This window comes from Hoplias malabaricus, chromosome 13 (assembly GCF_029633855.1).
Source record: "Hoplias malabaricus isolate fHopMal1 chromosome 13, fHopMal1.hap1, whole genome shotgun sequence".
Taxonomy (NCBI): domain Eukaryota; kingdom Metazoa; phylum Chordata; class Actinopteri; order Characiformes; family Erythrinidae; genus Hoplias; species Hoplias malabaricus.
Window position 1 is genome coordinate 23,554,761 of NC_089812.1, and position 22,962 is coordinate 23,577,722.

The 22,962-nt window shown below is 38.3% G+C and overlaps 2 protein-coding genes across 4 annotated transcripts in view; one reads left to right on the top strand and one right to left on the bottom strand.

Annotated features, from left to right (window-relative positions):
* Window positions 1–215: 215 nt before the first annotated feature.
* On the bottom strand, window positions 216–15,955 carry rgs9a (regulator of G protein signaling 9a). 3 transcript variants are annotated; one of them, XM_066642973.1, is made up of 17 exons: window positions 15,816–15,955; window positions 14,096–14,192; window positions 11,988–12,038; window positions 11,798–11,904; window positions 11,655–11,706; window positions 10,666–10,724; window positions 10,323–10,399; window positions 9,684–9,765; window positions 8,616–8,678; window positions 6,235–6,264; window positions 5,291–5,352; window positions 3,758–3,871; window positions 3,553–3,668; window positions 3,357–3,444; window positions 2,222–2,360; window positions 2,045–2,127; window positions 216–1,632 (listed from the first exon to the last, which is right to left on the bottom strand). In XM_066642973.1, the coding sequence occupies exons 1-17, from the start codon at window positions 15,879–15,881 to the stop codon at window positions 1,476–1,478; spliced, it is 1,443 nt and encodes a 480-aa protein (XP_066499070.1). In that variant the 5' UTR covers window positions 15,882–15,955; the 3' UTR covers window positions 216–1,475. The 3 variants fall into 3 exon arrangements, with proteins under 3 accessions (XP_066499070.1, XP_066499068.1, XP_066499069.1); XM_066642971.1 differs by lacking the exon at window positions 8,616–8,678; XM_066642972.1 differs by lacking the exons at window positions 216–1,632; window positions 2,045–2,127; window positions 8,616–8,678 and adding an exon at window positions 1,834–1,996.
* Window positions 15,956–19,603: 3,648 nt separating this feature from the next.
* The window catches only part of gna13b (guanine nucleotide binding protein (G protein), alpha 13b), a 29,705-nt gene continuing 26,346 nt past the window's right edge, over window positions 19,604–22,962 (top strand). The window contains exon 1 of the mRNA XM_066642978.1: window positions 19,604–20,279. Within this exon, the coding sequence (XP_066499075.1) occupies window positions 19,997–20,279 (283 nt within the window). The 5' untranslated portion in view covers window positions 19,604–19,996. The remainder of the gene's footprint in view (window positions 20,280–22,962) is intronic.

The following is a 22,962-nucleotide window of genomic DNA, read 5'->3' on the forward strand; positions in this document are numbered from 1 at the left end:
CGCTGTCACCAGATAATCAACTGGCAGTGGTTTTAATCTTGTGGCAGGTTGGTGGATATGGTGTGGTAAGAGGTAATTTACTAACACATCTGTAAATGAGGATTAATAATTAAACCCTGAGGCAGAATGAGCTACAAGATTTTATTTACGATCAAAGAACAATTGCATTTACAGAAAGGGCACAATCTTTCTCTCTCTCTGTCTCTCTCTCTCTCTCTCTCTCTCTCTCTCTCACACACACACAATAAGACAAAGCCGCAAAAAATCTAAAAAAAAGCTTAAAGAACCAATATCTCCAACTACCTACTGAAATATTACTGTAACAACATTCAGAATTTAATTCTACATCATAATTATTCTCACATTAGCCCTTAGACTTAAACAAAGCTTTGTCTTTTACACATTTTAAACTAGCTCAGTTCTGATTTGCTGAAACACTAACTTCAGCATGTATGGGTGGAGCTAAAGGTGTACAGGTGTATAAATGTAAATGTGTCAAGACAGAAACCACTCTTTAAACTAATTTCCAGATAAAACATTGCCCAATTAAACTCCCCAGTGTCACTGCTGGCCTGAGAATAGTCCACAAATATCCAGCCAACATTGTCAGAACTTCTTCAAAATGTGGTGCTATTCAGTTCTTAAGTAAGCTGAATGATTCTTATGTAAAGTTTCCAGGGGTTTAGTTTGTTCATAATCTCAAGATGATGTGCTGATATGTTTGATTCTTTAAAGTGGGAGTGCAGCCTTTTTTCCATTTTTTGGGTCTTTCAACCTCCATACAGGTGATGTATAGGCACCTCAGACAGTTTATAATTTTAATTTTATTCTCCTAGTTTTAAAGGTGATATTAAGAGATTTTTTGAGAGCATGTTCACATTTCATGTTTGGATCTGGAGCCCACCAACCCACACACTGTGAAACAAGACCACCAGTCAGTTTTCAGTGAGCTGCCCACATCAGAAAACATGGGATAAAATGAGCCGTTATGATTCTAGTGCAGAGATTTTAGAATTTCCCCGCCCCCTTGTCAGAGTCTGTCCAATCACAACACTGGAATTGTGTTTTAAGTGAGAGTGCAAAGACGAGGTTAAACACAGCAAAACAGACACATGTGCAGAGAAATAAGAGCTCTGAGTAAAAATGAAGAAAGAAAAGTGAGCAAAAACAGCTAAAAAGCTTCTGCTCCTCGCTCCTCACTGCTTTGCACTCTGGGTCAGAATGAACATCGGCTCATTATCATTTAAAAGAACAGACGCTGAAATCAGTTGTTTGAACTGCATTTAAAAAACAACTCAAGTGGTTGATATAAAAGCTCTCTGAAATCTGGGTCTAATATCTACCCAATATGAGTTTAGAAAAACTCAAATATGAAAACATGCAAACTCCCCCTTTAATATCTTCTCTTTTAATATCCTGATATATCTGATATACTGATATTCACATTCACATAAACTGGTTCTGATGAACCCGGTTTATTTGCGGTCCAGTTTGCTGGCCATGAGTTTCTTGATGTCGATGGGTCCTGCAGCAGCAGCAGCTTTGGCTCGTTCCTCTTCCTCCTGGTTCCAGATCACGATGGGGTGGATCCCAGGCTTTCGGTTCCGAGCGTTCTGCTCCAGCTGAGAATCACTGAAAACACACACACACACACACAAATTATAACCACTTAAAAAACACACACACACTTCACTCTTGAAGCCATGAGTACTCTGCAGTGTAATGCGTAATGGGATTTGTGCATGAACTTATAGTCACCATGCCAGTGCTGAGTGCAGACTTGAGAGATAAAAACCCTGAGCACAGGGCTGTGGAGCAGTGGAACGGTGTTCTCTGGACTAATGGAGCTCCGTTCAAAAAAACTGGGATCTATTGGAGTGGTGTTTGTGATCCAAAACTAATCATCAACACCAGTACCTGACCTCACTGATGTTTTTGTGCCTGAATGTCATCAAATCCTCACAGCAATGTTCTGCCATCTAATGTAAAAACACAACTGGAAGATGGAGAGAGGAACTGTTAGAGGAGCAGGTTAAACACTCACGTGAATTTGTGTGGAGCAGGTGAAATGGCTTTTTTCTGAATGTCTTTGTAAACTGGGGACTTCAGGTATCGATAGAATGTGTCCTGGAATAGCCACAGGGATTCAGTCATCATTTCATCATCATTTCATTATCTATCAGCGCAGATGATTTTGGAACTTTACACACAGTGTCCTCACCTTTTTCATCAGCATGAAGATATGAGTCTGCGCAGCATCCAGAACATAACGGTGAGGATGGTCTAAACCTTTCACTGTTAAACCCATCGTCCGGCCATCGATATTAATCCAGCGAGGAGCTCCAGGGGCCAGGAATGTCCTACACACGCACACAAACAAATCAATATAAATCAAGGTCAGGAGTGTCCTACACACACACACCCAGATACATATTCATCAGCCATACCAACCTCTTTGTTTCTACCCCCCAATCTCCACTCTCTCAGCTCCACTGACCACAACAATCACAGATTATAGTCCACCCGTTGCTCTGCATACTTTGTTAGCCACTTTCCCCCTGTTCTTCAATGGTCAGGACCCCCGCAGAGCAGATATGATTTGGGTGGTGAGTCATTCACATTGCTGAACTGACACTGACGGTGTCATGGGTGGATCAGACACAGCATTGACTGCTGGAGTTTTTAAACCCTGTGTCCACTCTATGAGACACTCCTCCCTCATAAGTCCACCTAAAGTCAGAGACAGTAGCTCATCTGTCGCGGCACAGATGTCAGTGTCAGTCATCCTCTAGTCCTTCATCAGTGACACAGGACACTTGTCATAGAGTGCAAGTAACAAAGTATGCAGAGCAGCAGAAGGTCTACAGTCTGTAATTGTAGAACTACAAAGTGCTTCTGTGTGGTCTGTGGAGCCAAGAGAATGTCATTTTAAAGGTACTTTAAATGGGTGTATATCCATATCAATCAAGGACAAAGCCAGGGGCCAGGAACATCCTACACACACACACACACACATAAATAAATCAATATTAATTAAACAACAAACCCCCCCCCCCCACACACACACACACAATAATAAATAAATAAATAATAAAACTCTTCTTTAAATCACCATTACTTTTTCCAGTGGGAGGGAGTTATGTGTGACCAGACACATGAAAAATAAACAAGTAAGAATCAAAACCTTGTATCTCCAAAATGAAACACTTAGAAAGAATGTTAAAGGAAACACTCTTTGTTTTTGGTCACTTTCCATTGGTGCACTCATCAGCAAATGTTCACACCATGGTATAATAGTACAGTGTTATAAGAGTAGTACAGTCTCAAATCAGGTCAGAAAAGTTGGATTTACTCACTTGAAAATAGTCTGCGATTTCTCACTGATGGAGGACGCTGCCCCCCACTTCATCTCCTCCGCAGCTTCCCAGAACGCCAGGTTCTCACCTTGAAACACACACACACACACACATTAACCGGACAGTTAATTCTGATCTAAACTAAACTCTTTTCCCAGCTCCGCCCATATTGCCTGTATGACCCCTGCCCCCTCACCACTGAACTCTTTCTTCAGAAACACTTTGAAGTCGGTGCGTCCTCGAGGGTCGCTCAGAAGTTCGAAGAAGCTAAAGGACCATCGCTCCACCCTCATCTTTGTTGGGGTTTCAACACTGAGAAAAACACAAATCCAAAAACTTAAGAAATTATATAATTATGAAGGTGTTTATATTTACAAAATACGACTGAAAGGAGAACATACTTCCTCATGTTGAGCTCCCAGAACGTGTCATCATCGGTCTGCCAGGGGTTACTGGGTAAACACGGCGCCAGAAATGGATCGTGGTCTTTGTACGTTGTCATGTACTTCACAATGCTGAGGAGGACAAGAAAATAACAAAGCATAAACCAAACACAACAAACCCTCCTCTCACAGAAGATATATACGAAAATAATCCACACCATCTATAACACTATAGATCACAGTTCAGCTCAACATGCTCAGAGGAGAACACTAACCTCTGTTCATCATCTCAACATGCTCAGAGGAGAACACTAACCTCTGTTCATCATCTCAACATGCTCAGAGGCGAACACTAACCTCTGTTCATCAACTTAACACGCTTAAAGGAGAACACTAATCTCTGTTCATCATCTCAACACGCTTAAAGGAGAACACTAATCTTTTCATCATCTCAACATGCTTGGAGGAGAACACTAACCTCTGTTCATCATCTCAACATGCTCAGAGGCGAACACTAACCTCTGTTCATCAACTTAACACGCTTAAAGGAGAACACTAATCTCTGTTCATCATCTTAACACGCTTAAAGGAGAACACTAATCTCTGTTCATCATCTCAACACGCTTAAAGGAGAACACTAATCTTTTCATCATCTCAACATGCTTGGAGGAGAACACTAACCTCTGTTCATCAGACTCAACATGCTCAGAGTAGAACACTAACCTCTGTTCATCATCTCAACATGCTTGGAAGAGAACACTAACCTCTGTTCATCATCTCAACACACTCTGAGGAGAACTCTGTTCATCAGACTCAACACGCTTAAAGGAGAACACTAATCTCTGTTCATCATCTCAACATGCTCGGAGAACACTAACCTCTGTTCATCAGACTCAGCATGCTCAGAGGAGAAAACTAACCTCTGTTCATCAGACTCAACACGCTTAAAGGAGAACACTAATCTCTGTTCATCATCTCAACACTCTTAAAGGAGAACACTAATCTCTGTTCATCATCTCAACACTCTTAAAGGAGAACACTAATCTCTGTTCATCAACTCAACATGCTCGGAGGAGAACACTAACCTCTGTTCATCAGACTCAACACACTCTGAGGAAAACACTAACCTCTGTTCATGGACTGTGACAAGGAGAGATGTGGAGAGTGTTAAACCATCACATTCACACACACAAAATTACATTCACTGGAAAATGGGATTGGTAAATAAACTCTTACTGTTCATATAAATAGCTTTTTAAATCTCATTCTCTCAGGTGCCTAGTGTTTTGCACAGTAATGTACACTGAGAACTACAGCCATTTGAAAGTCTTTTACATTAATTAGTAAGTGTACATCATGTCAGATCACTTCATAAGCCTACTAGCATCCTGTATCTGTTCACATGACAACAGCGAGTTTGTGAAGTGTTAAGGCAAGGGCTAAGATTAGAACTAATTCACATTACGGCATGGATATGACTTTATATATGTTCACATTTAAATTTAAAAGTTACTTTAACAGGCACTAAAACTGCATTTCTGTTGAACTCACGCTCCGAGGGACACAGTGGATTTGACCTTCGGCCTCATGATGGCCTGCTGTGTGAAGATGACCTGATTGAAGAAGAAAATATCAGGGTTAGAATGGTCAATAAGACAAGAAACTACCTAGGCTTTTCCAAAATGTGCTTAAAGCAGGGGTTCTTAACCTCTTTGTCAATGTGACCCACTTTTTGGGGTGAATATTTAATGATCCCCCCAACTCACTTAATAAGACCCTGTATAACAGGTAACGGTGTAACTCCACTATTGTGGCTACATCAGCAGCAGTGACTGTTAGACACAAGCTCCTGATTTAAGACCCTTCCCCTGACTTCTCCCATAATGTCCAGTGGATAATGTCCAGCCAATCAGACACAAGCTTCCGATTTAAACCACTGCAGTTTGATTCACACAAACCCTTAACATGTTAATAAAGTGCGTGCAGCAGAGGAAACCAGCAGCACCCGCTACAGTTTAGTCCCACTGTAATGTCTGTCTCTCCCTGCTGGACAAACGGGCAGAGAAAGTGGGTTTAGAGGGGGACGATGATTGGTCAGTGGGCCTGCATTAATCATGTGCGTTGTGGCATCAAACAACTTCTCCACCCTACACCATCCAGGAGAGTTATGCATCGATCAGGATATTTTTTGTAGACCACACTCTGAATCCCCTGGGACCACATTGAGACCCTGTAGGGTTAGGAACCACTGGTTTAAAGAGATTTTAACATTAATATTGTATAGAATGTCAGAAATCAAAGACTACATAAGCCCTTAATGACAACTGGCTTGAATCTATTCTGCCATTTAAGAGGCGTATTTATTATGAGAATGGAAGTGTCAAAAATTGGCCTTTATTAATGTATTTATTGGTATAGATCAAATGTTATGAAAGGATTATATAGGCCGCCTTATGATCAATGACATACAGAGAAGAATGACTAATTTTACTTACAATTCTTCTGTAGTAGTCAAAAGTTTTTTCCTGAAAACAAGAAAACAATACGTTAACAAGTAATGTCAAATTTCCGAGAATTTTGAGTGGTTCCTAAATGGTTTGAAAGAGCACCTATTCTCCCCTTCTCCACGAGGGAACACAGTACAAAATGGCTGTTTGCTGTTCACCTCTGTGATTAAAGAGCTGTGACTATACACCATCACTGAAATCAGGATACTATCACCTTTAAAAAATCTTTTTGCTCTCTCACTAGTGCTGGGCAATATAAACGCAAATCAATATTGCAATTAATTGAACATCTTTCCTCGATTACATTCATGAAGGATTATTTTGTTGTTGTTTGTTGCCTCATAGCGTGTACTGTAAATTTGCTTCAGTATTAAAGGTGGGATATTTGTTTCTAAATTGTCTCTGTGTTTGAGCCATGCTCGGTTCATATTTGGTGTATGATTGTGTTCAGTGTAAAACAGCCTGGGGGATTAACTTTGGTCTTGTAAACTTTGTTTACATTTTACTTCTTTATGTGCAGTGTTGTCCTCACTAAAATCAAAACATGACCAAATCACAGACGCAGCTTTTTCTTTGGTCCATGCTACTCTAGTTGCTCCGTATGCCTTAGGTTTTAGGTTCTCCTTTATGTTTCTGTCATGTAGCAGATTGGATGGGGCAGAATCACATGACTATAGCGTGGTCGTGTCACTGTAAGGGGACAGTACATGAATTTAATAGATATTAATAGATTTAACAAAATATTAATAGAATTAACAAAAAAAGGATAAAGAGAATTAAAAGAAAAATCAGTATAATTGATATATGCAAGATTATATTGATTAGTAAGTCTGAATGTCAATTTAGATTAATTTTTGGTTACTTGCCCAGCCCTATCCATCACATAAACACAGACACAAACACATTTCATCACTGACACATTCAAGGATCTGTGACTCTCAGGTGAAAAGTATGCTACAGAAACCAGACTTAAAACCACAACTCCTACACTGAAATATAAACATTTTACACGCATTAAATTTGATAAAATTTGTTTTATATCCATTTCTACATTTTCTTTGTGACATTTAACAAAGATTTATATTTATTTAATTTTATAAATTATTTGTAAAAATGTGGCGAGGTATAGTATAGTAGGTATAGTTAGGGGGTGATAAAGTGGCCAGTGAGTGTATTATAAGAGTATTGCCAGTAGAAACTGATTACAAATAAACAGTAGATAATATGATTGTTAAAGAGGAGTGGTGGTTTTACACCTGTGTGTGAGAGTCGTGTGTTACTATCTAACACTGAGGAAGGTATCTTTATGTGCTCTGCATCTTCTTGAAAAACAGGATAAACAGAGAAGAGAAAAGTCCTGGAAGAGACAGAGACAGGGAGACAGAGAGAAACAGTTTATAAAACCATTCCTCACACACACACACACACACACACACACAACAAATATTATTAACCATTTCAGACCACTGTTTTTGTAATTTTATGGTTAACCTGATTTCATTGCCGTTTTATCCTTAAATTTGATTATTTTTTTTAAATATTGTATAGTTCCACTTTTACAACTCTTTTCCCCAGTCGCCCCACCCCTCTATTAGATAGAGAGGAGATGAGAGGGAAGGACCAAGGCGATTTATTAAAGCTGGGGACGATCAGGAGGACAGAGAGAGTGACCAGAGGGCAGATTTAGCCAGACATCAGGGTCACACATAGAAATGCCCCAGGATCTTTAATGACTTCAGAGAGGACCTTGGATTTGCGTCTCATCTGAATATTTATTCAGTACAGTGTCCCTCTCACTGCACCAGGCATTGGGATCCACACAGAACACAGGGACATCGCCCCCTGTTGGACACAACAACATCTCCAACACCACTCAAACTTTCCTAGGAGGAGGAGAAAGTCTCCCATTGTTCATATTACCAGCTCAAAGAAACAGGAGGAGCTTTAGGGGTTGTTTTATTTCCCCTCCTCCTGCTGTGTCCATGCTAATGGATCATGAGGATAAAAAGAGAGAGATAAGGCACAGGGCATGTGTGGCTAATGCTAATCTGCTCGTGTTAGTTGAGGGGAGGGTTTTGGGATCTCATGGGCAGGTCAGCTGTCAGTCCTCTTAATCAGATCAAACCTGTTATGAAGAGAGACTGCCCATGGACACAGATAATCTGAGCTAATGATATTAGCTTGCAGAAGACTAGGTGGTCTGAGGTAATCTATTTCATCTTAGACCTAAGCCAGATTCATGAAGGAATACCATCAACAGCCAATCAGATCTAGGATTTATACGCTGTTCACGATCTAACACACACACACACACACACACACACACACACACACACACACACACACACGCGCGCGCACGCACCTGTCACCTCCTCAGCATTAGGGTCAATGAGGCGGTCCACTCCATAGTCCATAGCGCTATGTGTCTGAGGCTGTGGAGTCAATTAAAGATGGAATAATTGTGAAGATGGAGCAATAACTGTTCTCCAGTTGCTGGAAAGCTGTATTTTTCTTCCATTGATTGATCTCCTTTTTTATCCTTGACATTTCACAATTGGGGACAATCTATCCCTCTGTGTTACCTCGGGGTCTGTGTCTCAATTCTTGTTGATAAAGAGGGGTAGTGCTGAGGGGGAGTGTTATATACCAGTTGAAAAAGATTTTGCAGGGACACATTTAAGACGAAGTGTTTTGACGCCTTGTGAATCTCAGGCGAGATGCTGCACAGCAACCAAAGAAACCCACAAATGTTTTCTCCTTTAAACTCTATGATCACCGGTGTATTAGAGTAGTTTAATGTAGTTTTGGTGGATTATGCCCATTTACTTCAGAACAAGCAGAAAACAGCACTACTAGTAGCTGATGTCTCAGTAGTTAGCTTTAAATGTCCATGTCCACCTTAAATGATGAAAGAATTAAATTCTAATGCCTGACACTACTTAATCATTTAAGGTGGAACTGAAGGTTTGAAAAGAAATTGGTAAAATAAGTATCTGAACTGAGCTCCATATAACAGAGAGTGAGGAGAGGGTGATAATATCTGATTGTGGAACTCTTCTGAAGACAAATGAGTCCCTAAATGTTACTAAAGTCCAGCAGATCCTCTGATATCCCTGCAGACTGTGGGGGGGTTGGGATTTTAACCACTACCCCCTGTAACTCAGCTCCAAGGGGCAGGACACTCCGAAACAAGGGGGAGGGGGGAGACAAGAAATATAGGAACTCAGCATGAAATAATTCCCACAAAAGCAGAGCTATGTGGCTGTGACCGAAAAATTGTGCGAAAAAAGTGTAGAATATAAATCTGTTTTAACTCTCCATCACTCCATATTCCACTGCATTCAGCAAGAACTTAAACTAACTTTTATTTGTGGTCTGAATATATTTTATTTGTGGTACTGAACTTTGCAAATATCTGTGTTTGAGAGCAGACTCACTGGAGGCCGGTGCACTATCCAGTAAGCTCTCTCCTGACAGTCAAACACAACTCGATCTGATTTACTCCTCTCCTTCCCCACCCTGAAAACATACAACACACAACACAAAACCATGAAGGAGAAACTTCCAGCTGCTTCTCTGTGCTGATACTGTTTTAAACAGCATCTGAAACCATTCTTTTATTAGTAACAGTGAAAAAAGTAAAAGGTCTAAAAGTTATTTCAGTTCACTCCAGATAATGCCAGCTGGCTGAACTTCCCCTCTGATTTTTATCTCTATTTATTTTTTACATTTTTCCATAATTATTTTTCATTACATATGCATGTTTGTGTGTCTCTGTTTGGGTTAGAAGTTATTGGGTGTGTGAAAATAGAAAATTTGAGGAAGCTTTTTAGTTATTTGTGGACACTCAATAAAAATATGTAAAAAATAATTAAATAAAAAAAAGTGAACTAGTACAGTTTCTGCAGCGCTGAGCTTCGAGTAGCAACTCAGTTCTCTGATCTCTTCTCACTAGTACAGCTCACTGATTACCCTGTGATTCTTAAATCCACACTGGGCAGAGTTAGCTGGTGTGTGTGTGTGCTGGGGGACACTGGTACAGTCAGTGATGTCTGATGAGGACAATGGGGACTAACCTGTACTGTTCTTTGGCCTGCATCACAATAAAGTCCCATTTGTGGTTGAGCCATTTGTGAAGTTTGTCGTAGTACTCCTGTTCAGGAAGTTAAAAAAACTCCTGTTAGTACAGAAAACTGGATATTACAAACAGGGAAACACAGATGTGGTAACTGCTTGCCACATTAGGACAGAGTAAATGTCAGATCAGGGCCAATGAATTTTTTTAAAAACCATTTTGGTATCAAAATCAATTTAAATATCAGTGTTCATCAAATCTACAATCCATCTGATGTTAATGCTTTTAAAACACAGTTCTCTGCTGTGATTACATTATCATCGTGAAGTGATTAAAAGCAGCACCTGCTCGTAACCATCCAGCGTCCCCTTTTTCCGGATGTTCCTCTTGGCCAGGTAAATCGCTGAGGAGAATAAAAAGAAAGAGTAGTGTATAATTCCTGCTTTGGAACCAGAGAGAGAGAGAGAGAGAGAGAGAGAGAGAGAGAGAGAGAGAGAGATTGTGCCCTTTCTGTAAATGCAATTGTTCTTTGATCGTAAATAAAATCTACAAAAAATCCCAACCCCAATAATGGGTTTAGTTAGATATCACCTGTAAACTATTCAAAAGTCCAGAAGCAGTAACATACAAACATATGAGATAAGATTCATTGTGAATGAATGATTCTAGTATGTTTTGTGCTTTCCAAATCAAATTCCATATCAAAATAATGTCAGTTATACATGTATAAATAATGTATACTAATGCATTGTCTCAAAAAAGTGGCAAACCATGCTGATAACATCCCAAAAAAGTATTATGAGTAGATATTTACATTAAATTATTTGTTATTAATTCATTTCTTTTTGTTCCCAAAACATTTGACATATTGAATAAATGCTATCTTCTATTATACATATAATACATATAATCATATTAATAAAATTGTAATTGTATTCAAAATTAAAAATGTGGTACAATATTGTGTATTACAATAAATATGTAATTAAATTATAAAAATGCAAAAATAGTGCAACCAATGTCTAATACTCTTCTTATTGATCAGTTTCAGAGGAGCCAGCCATCATTCTCTCTACTAAATCTTCTCTGTGTTATGAAACAAATGTTTCACTGACATCTAGTGGCCTGGTTGTTTTTAGAAACATGGCCACCCCAATGTGAAACCCACTCTATGGAGCATAAATTGGATCCTTCAGTAACAACACAGCAGTTTAATTCTTTTTACATTACAGTTACATTTATAATAATAAATGATTGATTTGTGATTATGTACTGATTAAAATGTGTTAATATTTAAATAAAATATTTAAAGTGATGAATACAGTGACGTTACCGTATCCAGTGTCATCAGCTTTCCTTTTCTGAACAGGCCAGAAGTATGGTGTCTATAGAGAGAGGAGATGTTTACGCATGAAACACTACCATTTAAACTTGATCGTTCCTCCAGAGATGTAAAAATAAACACTGGACAGTGACCTGGAAGCGGTAAAGACTGGCGTCAGGTTTGAGGATGAGTTTTTTGTGATCCTGCAGGGGGTAGATGAAGCCATATGCCACCAGCATGGTGCCTACAGCACGAGCTTCTAAAGAAGGATATGAAAAATACAACAAAACTGCAGCATCTCATATCAATACTCGGTATTCAGACTAGAATTAATGAGAGTACCTTGAGTGTCCACCTTAATATGATCAGCAATCCAGGCTAGAATATCCTGACCTGTAATAACACAGATATGAACAGAGCTTTGTTGCCAGTTGATTAGGTTAGGTTGATAACTGGTATCTGCCCTCATTGGCCATTTTATCAGAAACACCTACCATAGAAGTGCACAACGTAGGTTTACAGTTACAGATTTAGTCCTGCACAGTAAATCAGTCCCCACGGCCATGTAGCTTAGACCTAGCATAACGTGGCATTATACATATCTTAAATTAAGAAAGTACCTTGTTAGTCTAGGTGAACGGTTCAGTGAAAAAACATGGCATCATTTTAGGCGTACCTCTGGCTTCTGTACTAGGCCCACTTTTCATGTAATAAAGATCAGAGTCAAGGTCAGTTTTAAAACATGGACATACATGTAGCTGCAGTAAAACCATGCACAATTTATCACCTTCATGCACCCCATTCATTAACTGAAAAATAAACAGAAACAAAAGAATTATAAATTTAATTTTTAGTTTGTCCTGGTGAAGGTTTCCCTGGGAAACATGATTAAATTACAGAACTGGGCCTAGTATAGAAACTTGTTGTGCACCATAAAGATATCAGTAAAGGCTGACTTATATCTCTGTGCAGATCCATGTAAAAATCTCTGCTTTGTGATGCAGAGAAGGAAATCATAAGTAATTGTAGCACGCAGAGTCTCAAAGAAACACTGACATTCACCCCTTCAATATCTAAACTATGCATTGTGCAGATCTGTGGAGCTGTGAGTCATGTAAAAACTGATTGGGGGTGATCTGGTAGCTATGGTCATAAGAACCAAACAATACTCGACTTGCAGGTGTAAAATAGCCTTAATGCTAATCCAGGTAGATGTTGTCTCATATTCTGCATTTTATAAGTATTTAGGCAAGGCAAGTTTATTTTACATCTAATATTGTGTATGATTATAATTACTATAGCACTTTTCATACAATACATTCATTCAATGTGCTTTACAAATGAGAAAAAGACATACAATTTAAAATTAAAAGTAAAAGAAGAAAACAATAGAAATATATCAAATATTGATGTCAATTTACAACTGCAACATTTGTGCATTCCCAATAATGTACTGAATTAATAATAGTATGATGTTCCCAAGTTAGCTGCATCTTTGGATTCTGCAGCTATATAAATCCTCAGTGTAAACACACCCAGTTAACTATGAAGTACTATATGCAGAGGAGGAATGCAGAGGGGAGTGTGTGACATGTGTCCACCACACAAGGATCTCACACACTCGTATGAGGATTAAAGGGCAACTTTATTCTGAAAGCTCAGAGCAGCGCTCAGCACTCATCCGATTGACAGCAGCTGTTTATAGCAGTGCAGGAAGATTAGCATCGCTTTTACAGGCTGTCTCTGAGTACAGCAGCAGCAGCAGAACCTTTATCTAGAACTGTACCTGAAGCTTTCATTATATCACATCTTTACATAATGAAAAAATATAAATAGGGAAAAAAGTCCTGTAAAATATTGATGTTTATTTTGTCCAGAAAGTACTTAAGAAGTTAAGTTAGGGGGAAAAAAGGGCCAAGTACAGAACCTTGGGTTACACCATATCTTTGGAGCAGTTTCTGATAAAGTGACCTGTGAGACTGCTGATTGTGATACACTTATACTAGCACTATATATACACTTTCTCTCACTCACACACATACAATTGTTATCAAGCATTGTGGGGACATTACATAGACTTGAACCACCACTACATACAACTTGCTTAACCCTACCCTGCATAAGCACATGCTCTGTACTCCATTAACACAGAAGGATTTGAGTGGATTAATCTGTATCGGTTATATTTTAGAAATTGCTAGATGTTATGGGTGGAGTAAATGGGAGGTTCCTAAATAATGAGCTTGTGTCTGCTGATTGGCTCAGATGGATGTTATCGAGTCAATGGGTGGTTCATAAATCGGGAGAGTTAAGTTCCCACTTATGACTGTTTTATTAAAGAAGGCGGGGGTCACTAAATATTTGTCACACAGTGAACAAATATTTAATGTAAAATAGAGTGTAAAACTCCATTGTTACAGAGATACAGGTCGTTGTTATAATCTATTTACCTGCAATAACATGAGGAATGGAGGTAACATTCAGTTTCTGTTCAGATGATTTAACGCCAGATTTAGGGTTCTGCATCTCCAGCACCATGAGCTCCAACTGAGGGTATTTAACAGGAGATTATACATACAGTCATATTACACTGCACAATTCCCTGTTGCTGAAATAAATGTACAACATACAGTACTGAGCAAAACCCAGAGACCTCGATTCATTTACATAATGACCAGTCAAAACTAGGGTTAAGCTTTGTCACACTCTAATAACCTGCCACAGTGGAGGTACATTTCACTGTCACGTCTCAGTACCTTTCCTTCAGGAACATAGCTGTAACATATCTCAGTTTAACTGTAGATTTTGTAGTTGGACTGATTCCTAAATCCAATTTCAGCTCCAGATTTTAGTTATTAAGATGGACAAATGTGCAACTTTCCCCCTGGTGAAAAGAATGGACTTTAAGACCCCTGCTAGAGCTCTAAAGGGGCACGTATACTTTTAGCCAACACAAATGTACCTACAGAGGATATGTTTTCTAATAGTGCATCGTACTACAGTTTAATAGAATAAAGCCCACTATTAGTGGTTGTATTGAGGGAGTGAGGGAATCAGAAATTTCAGTTTTTTGTACTAAAATAGTATTTGAAGGCATTTTTTAAGATTTTTTTTACTTCTTTTTTCTTAATTAGAAGATATTCATTTGTGTTGAGTTCTGGGCTCAGGACCAGTGTCCTGAGAAACACATGTAGCTGCTTATCTGTTGTTCTTTTCTCAGTATGGGCTCCATCTCTCCAGCTCCATGTCCTTTCAGACCCACAGTGTTGAGTTGAGCTGTTCTTCTCACAGTTGAAGAATGGACACAGGCAGCTGTGGGTGTGTTCAGACTGGAAATAATGATTCACTGTTTCCCTTCAGGTACAGTCCTGGCCAAATTCTTAGGTTCATGACAGAGGACACTGAGAAATGACCTGGGACCTTAGACAGGTCAGAGTAGGGCCTACTAAGTAGCCATGTGTTGGGCTAATTGGCTTAAAATGAGAAAGAATTAGCCTCAGCCTCCCTCCTTTCACTGCTCCCAAGAAACCTGACACTCAGAAATATATACAAAGCTAAGATGAAATACAAAATAATATTGATTGAACTTGAATTTTTGCACAATTAAAATGCCTAAAAATGCACTAAAGAGCAGTTCATAAATTACCAGTGTGGTAATATGTAAACAACATAAAGATCCATAGATACATCCAAAGTTTCATTGCATTTCTGATGCATTTAAAATATATATACAATAAAAGAATTGAACCAAATCTCAACCTTTAGAAATAAAAATCTGACTCAAGCATCTTAGCATATTTATGATTAACTTGTCAGGAAATACATGCTATGAAAGATCTGAAAATGCATCCATAGGTACATACAGATGCACTGCATTTAATAAAATAACTTCTAAGTTAAACGTTGGTTGTTATAAATATATAAATAGATTGCATGCAATACCATGCAATATCCAGTACTTAAACCGTTGCTGCAAGAGGCCCTTGTCCTGTACATTTCTCCGTCTCTGGCCCATTTATTTCTGTCCTCAGCTCATTCCCAAACCAGTCATGGGACTAAATTGATGGTTCTGAATTAGAATAGGGACTAAAGCGTGCAGTACAGCACAGATAAACTGTGGGAAAAGCTCACAAAGCTAATAATAATAATTATAATAAAAGCCTGACCCACCTTGTTTAAACATGCCATTCGAGGACGATAATGTTGTCCATGGTCCCGGATTAACTTTATAGTCATTTTTGCAGTGAATAGCCTCTAAAAACTCAAAGAAACGAGCAGACTGGGCTCTGCAGCTCAGTTTACAGACTCTCTCTACCTCTCTCTGAACAAGCTCACCGGACACAGTGAGCAACCCGATGCGGTGCAGTACCAGCCGCAGCTTCTAGGCGTCGCCAAAACAGCTTTACTGATCCACTGACATGTCGTTGACTTGCACTGGATAAGCGGTTACAGATAATGAATGAATGGATGATTAACGTGAAACATGCTTTTACTTTCATTGCATAGCATTACAACGAAATTGTGACTCCACATTTAACCCATCCATGGCAGTGAATACACACACACACACAGCGGAACAATAGGTGCATTGAACTCTCTCTCTCTCTCTCTCTCTCTCTCTCTCTCTCTCTCTCTCTCTCTCTCTCTCACACACACACACACACACACACACACACACCCGTGTGGAGCAGTTGTGAGTTAGGTGCTCAAAGGCATTTCAGCTGTGGATGTTGAGGAAATAGAAAGTGCTATTCCTTAATTCCTCCTGCCCCAATTTTCCTGCCAGTCAAGTGGATCGAACCAACAATCTTTCATGTCCAAGCCCAACTTTCTAATCTTTAGGTCATGGGTGTCCTGTCACACGTGCCCCACATGACATCACCCACCCGGGGCAGTTTTTCTGGTTTGAGTTGACACACACAAATGTTTACATTAACACAGACATCCACACAGTCTCCATTCACCACCACTGTGAACAATTCAGATTCTTGTGTATGAGATAATTATATGAGCTCTCTGTAATGCATACAATATTTTGGCAAAAGATTCTAAAATAAAAAGCCAAGTCAACATCATGCATAACTGCCTGGATAAGATGTGAACCTTGTGACTGGGAGTGGATTAATGTGATAGCCTATGTTGTATAGTGAAGTTTAAAAACAGCACAGCTGCAGGGTCTCCTCAGGTCCCTACTCCCTCTCCAGTCCTGGATTGCGGTTAAGCCAGCCGCCGTTTGAGAAAACAGGGTTAAACTAGCCGCACGTCAGATTTTTGTGCGCGTATACTAGTGACAGAGCGGTAATACTCAATGCGCGTGAACACCTGAGCTTATGTCCTTCATTTTAAAGAAAGTAACAGCATTTAACCGGTTTATATATTGGTCATTTCTAATAAGTATTTCATAGAACCAACAGATATCAGTTCTGTGTTTGCCATACTATGTACCTATGAAATATGAAGTGATTTTACTGTATAGCTTTTGAGTAAATTACATTCAAAATCCCCATAATTGTCCACTGTTTTTATTTTTAACTCAAGTTTACTGCTTTATAATATGGTTATTTTGAATAAGAAGTCCACACAACCAACAGATATCAGTTCAGTATGTACCACACTATATACTTATGAAATATGAAGTGATTTTACTGTATAGTTTTTTATGTAAATGGCATTCAAGTTCCCCATAATTGTCCATTGTTTTTTTAAACATGAGTCAAGTTCACTGCTTTATAATATGGTCATTTCTAATAAGTAGTCCACACAACCAACAGATATCAGTTCAGAGTTTACTATACAATGTACCTATGAAATATGAAGTGATTTTACTGTATAGCGTTTGAGTAAATGACATTCAAATCCCCATAATTTTCCATTGTTTTTAATGATGACTCAAGTTTACAGCTTTATAAAATGTTTATTTTGAATAAGTAGTCCACACAACCAACAGATATCAGTTTAGAGTTTACTATACTATGTATCTATGAAATATTAAGTGATTTTACTGTATAGTTTTTGAATAAATGCTATTCAAATTCCCCATAATACTCCATTGTTTTTAATGATGACTCAAATTTGATGTTTTATAATATGGTAATTTCTAATAAGTAGTCCATAAAACTGTGTACCTATGAAATATGAAGTGATTTTACTGTATATTTCTTGAATAAACTACATTTAAAATCACAATAATTCTTCATTGTTTTTAATGATTACTCAAGTTTACTGCTTTATAATATGGTAATTTCTAATAAGTAGTCCATACAACCAACAGATATCAGGTCAGTGTGTACCACACTATGTACCTATGAAATATAAAGTGATTTTCTGTATAGTTTTTATGTAAATAATATTCAAATCCCCCATAACTGTCCATTGTTTTTTAACATGAGTCAAGTTCACTGTTTTATAATATCATCATTAAAAACAATGGAGAATTATTGTGATTTTGAATGTCACTTACTCAAAAATTATACAGTAAAACCACTTTATATTTTATAGGTACATAGTGTGGCAAACACAGAACTGATATCTGTTGGTTGTATGGACTACTTATTAGAAATGACCATATTATAAAGCAATGAACTTGGCTCAGGTTAAAAAAACAATGGACAATTATGGGGAATTTGAATGTCATTTACATAAATACTATACAGTAAAATCACTTCATATTTCATAGGTACATGGTATGGCAAACACAGAACTGATATATGTTGGTTGTGTAGACTACTTATTAGAAATTATCATATTATAAAGCAGTGAATTTGACACGTTCAAAAACAATGGACAAATATTGTGATTTTGAATGTCATTTACTCAAAAACTATACAGTAGAATCACTTCATATTTTATAGGTACATAGTATGGCAAACACTGAATTGGTATATGGATTGATTTTATGGACTACCTATTCAAAATAACCATTGTATAAAGCATCAAACTTGAGTCATCATTAAAAACAATGGAAAATTATGGGAAGTTTGAATGCTATTTACTCAAAAACTTTACAGTAAAATCACTTCATATTTTATATATTATTTTACATATTTTCATACATAGTGTAGTAAACCCTAAACTGATATCTGTTGATTGTATGGACTACTTACTAGAAATGACCAATATATAAACTGCTTAAATGCCGTTACTTTTCCTTTAAAATTAAGGGCTTACTTTCAGGTCTTCACGCGCATCGACTATTACCGGTCTGTCACTAGTATACGCGCACTAAAATCTGACGTACGGCTAGTGTAACCGTGTTTTCTCAAACGGCGTCTGGCTTAACCGCAGTTGTCCGGGTTGGTTAATCACCTCTGGTTTCTGTCTTTGAGGAGTATGGTGTGTTCTTCCTGTGTCTGTGTGGGTTTCCTAATAGTGCTCTATTATAGGGAACTGAATTCAAGAGGGTGAACGATTCCAGGCACTACCTCGTGTGTTTTTTTATTGTTTTTTTTTTACCAAACAGCACCATGCATTATGGGTTTCCACTATCCACCAGTGCCAGCTAGTGTGTATGCGTTGTACAAAACATTTGCAGTGCATCGTGGGATTGTTTGAGTGCACTGAAATGTGTCCACATTTTAACGTTTTTATACCCTATTACAATATGGCGAAATCCCGAAACAGTACACTAGTGAATAGGGAACAGTTTTGGACACATGTGAAACTCTCCTCATGTGTGAGTGACTGGGTAAGTGTGTGAAGCCGTCAAACTAAATTAACACCACTTTCATTAAATTAGAATAAACACTAGATTTACAATCGAGATGGGTTTTAATTGTTGTTTTATTACGTTATCGTGGATATAGCTAGAAAAGACTAAAAATTCCACTTGGTGAGTCGGTTCTAGAGATTCAGCGAGAAATCATTGGTTTCAGTAATTCATTGAGAAGAAGTCAGTTCTAGTGATTCAGTGAAGAGTCGGGTCTAGTGAATCAATGGGGAGTCAGATCAAATGATTCTTTGGGGAGTCAGTTCCAGAGATTCAAAGAGAATGAGTCAGTTCCAGAGAATCAGTAAGAGGGTGTCAATTCTAGAGATTCGATAAGAAGGAGTAACTTCCAGAGCGTCAGAAAGAAGAAGTCAATTCTAGACATACAGAAAACAAGAGTCAATTTCAGAGATTCAATAATAAGAATGAATTCTATTGATTCAGTGAGAAGGAGTCTGTTTTAGTGATTCAGTAGGAAAGAGCCTTAAGCTCTTCCGTGAGAAAGTGTCGGTTCAGTGCTTCATATCCGCCACTGCTGTTCTCTCTCTCTCCGTGTGGGTGTGTGTGTTTGAGTGTGTCTGTGCAAGAGAGAGAGAGTCTGCGTGAATGTGTGTGCAGCTCCTCGATGAAGTGAGCTGTGTGTAAGATGGCGGATTTCCTGCCGTCGCGCTCCTTTTTCTCTGTGTGTTTTCCCAAATGCGTGCTGAACAGCAACGAGGCGGAGCAGCTGCGCAAGTCCAAGGAGATTGACAGATGCATTTCCCGGGACAAAACGTACGTGAAGCGGCTGGTGAAGATACTGCTGCTCGGCGCCGGAGAAAGCGGCAAGTCAACCTTCCTCAAGCAGATGCGCATCATCCACGGACACGACTTCGACCAGCGCGCTAAAGAGGACTTCAGGGCCACGATCTACAGCAACGTTATCAAAGGTTCTCCTTCGCTCCTGCTTGGTTCCGCCCCTCCCGTCCCCGTTTGTTTATTTGTTTGTATGTTTGTTTGTCCCTCTGCTTCTTTGTTTGCGCGCTTTTCCGCGCTCGCTCGCGAGCAGCGTCGCCTACGCTAAGCTAACTGAAAAAAGTGGAAGAAAACGCCCATGTTGCCGAGTTAACCGAGTAACGGTTTAGCTCCTAAAAACACGAGTTGCTGCTTTATATAGGCAATAAAACATTACTTTTTCCACTTTAAATAAACAGCCCGGGACTGAGAAGGTGCCTATAGACAAAAACCTAGAACGTTTTACTCTCTGGACTGTTATTTGAATTTCCAAATTTCGGTTCCACCTTAAACACCAGGCGCCCACAATGTAAACTGCCGCCTTTTAAGGTGGAACGGAGCATTTGGACACGATGTGGTTTTAAAGCCTTAAAGTGCATTTTGAAGAACTTAGTGCTGGGTCATACATAAAGGTTTTAACAAAGGTAACTTTTTAAAATTACAACAGGCAAAAACGTTTAGATTTTTTGTTTGTCCTTAATACAGAAAATTGTTAGGACAGATTGAGTTAAATAATTTAACAAGGGCAGTTAAATAAAGCTTTTATGACACCTTAGACAACAAAGAAATAGTTTTTATATGCGTTCTGTTGATTCCAAATACTGAAATGTTAAGTGCTGATTAAAGCCCATTTTGGGGAAAGTGGACATTTTGCAAACTAGTAGAAACGGGAATCTGCGATGTGTTATCTTTCTTTGAGCATTTATCATTAAACAGAGATTTAAAAAAAATGTCAGATGTGTCCATAAATCACTTTACTGTTTTGTGAATATGAACACATTTGGAAACTAACGCCTGCAGTATGCTCAAAAAAAAAAACAAAAACAAAAAAAAACTCAGGGCGGAAGTGAAATAAGAGCGATGGAATTGTAGAATATTCTATTTCCACTGTTTTGAAGTGTTCTTCTATAAACAGGAGAATAAAAAATGGATTAAAGGAGCATCCACCAAAGGGTCAGTCTCTGCAGCAGAGAGGGGCGTGGTCACCATTTTGAGCCAAACTTTGTGAGAGAATCAAACAGTCCAAAAAGAACATTTCCCAGCATGAGATCTCAGTTTAGGTCTCTCACCGTCTACTGCCCATAACAATGTGGGAGACTCGGGAAGAAAATCTCGGGACTGAGAAATCTCTGTCTGTGTCAGACACCACTTCTGAATGAACCTGACCTTCCAGCCCACAGGCGACTCTGCTTTTTACTGTATAGTTGTAACAGGTGTCACAGCTAAAGTCTTGTCAAGCAAGAATTTGTAAAAATTCCACTGGCAAAGCTGCAGTGATGCATCTCCTTTGTTCTGAAATGGTTAAACAGTGTTTAAAGGAAATTTCATGGAGCTCAATGTGTTTGCAGCCATCTGATTCTAGATGTGTCTATATTTACAAAATACAGTCGAGTTGTTCAGAGACAAAATTCTAAATATTTCTTTGTGCTTATGTTGTTAAATAAAGCATTAATGGAAGTAACACATCGCAGATTCCTTTTGCAGTTTATAAAAAAATGTAAACTGAAAACATGATAGCAGATCTAGAAAAAGTGAGTGCTGTGTTGTAAATGACATGTTTAACAAATATACATTTTAAAACAACTTAAAAAACAGGCAAAGGCTGTTATTTTTCTGTTATTCATACCTCAAACTGAAAAGACTTAGATCTTTTTAGCAAGGACAACTTGAAACAGATTTTAAAGCAACAGGTGAAATCTGTTGTCTTTCACACAGAGTCCAAAGCTAATGGACTGCAACACTGCATCAGATTTTGAATTAGGACCTGTTCTTTTTTTCAGCATTTTACGGATGCTTTAAAATCAGGCAGAGCAAGCAAATGAGCAGAAAGAACAAGCAACATGCTGAATATTGAGGTGCAGCAGTTAAAGAAAATATGATCTTTTTTTTTTAATGAGGAGCAACACTCAGAAGCAGAGCCTAGTGTTGTTTAGTTGAAGTGTTTAAAGTAAAATTATAAATTAATCTACTCAATGGATCAATTTCTTCTTCCTCTTCCAGTGTCCTTCCTCGATTTCAGACTGTTGAGCAAAAAAAACAAACAAAAAACTCAAAAAAAAAAATAGGTCTGAAGGTTCCACTATGTTAATAATCTCATCAGTATTTTTTTTCTTTTGAAGGAATCATACTTGATGTAAATAGGACTTAAAAATCCAGTTTTACCCTTTTTCAGAGATTGGTACTTTTGAAATACGTAAAAATTTTAATTTATAAAACAGGTCTCCCATACCATATTCATGGAAATTAAGCTGTATTAACAGCCTGTTTCAAGTTTTTGTGACGTCACAAGGACTGCTCATTCACACTGAATTAAACCCTACAGCCTTATAGCCTTTAACTCTGGCAGAGAAGGAAGTTATAAGAAGCATTTCAGCCCCCAGCTGCTTTTAAACCTATGCACATTTGAGAGCCCGAATACAAAAGAGTTAATTTGCATATAATAAATTATAAAAGGGAAATTAAACTAATATACTTTTTTTGGAATTGCAGCTTTAAATACAAAGACTTTGTATATAAAAACAGTGTTTTGTTGTTTTTGTGTGAATATATTTAAAGGCCCATGTCAGCCCTTTGCACATGTGTGATTTAGCTACCAAAACTAGTCATTATTAATTTTTA

Coding starts and splice junctions, on each gene's coding strand:
- rgs9a (XM_066642973.1), bottom strand. CDS start 15,881: ATGACTATAAAGTTAATCCGGGACCATGGACAACATTATCGTCCTCGA. Junction 9,766..10,322: donor CAGGCCAAAGAACAGTACAG/GTTAGTCCCCAT, acceptor GTATGTTTTCAG/GGTGGGGAAGGAGAGGAGTA. Junction 3,669..3,757: donor TGGGAGCTCAACATGAGGAA/GTATGTTCTCCT, acceptor TGTTTTTCTCAG/TGTTGAAACCCCAACAAAGA.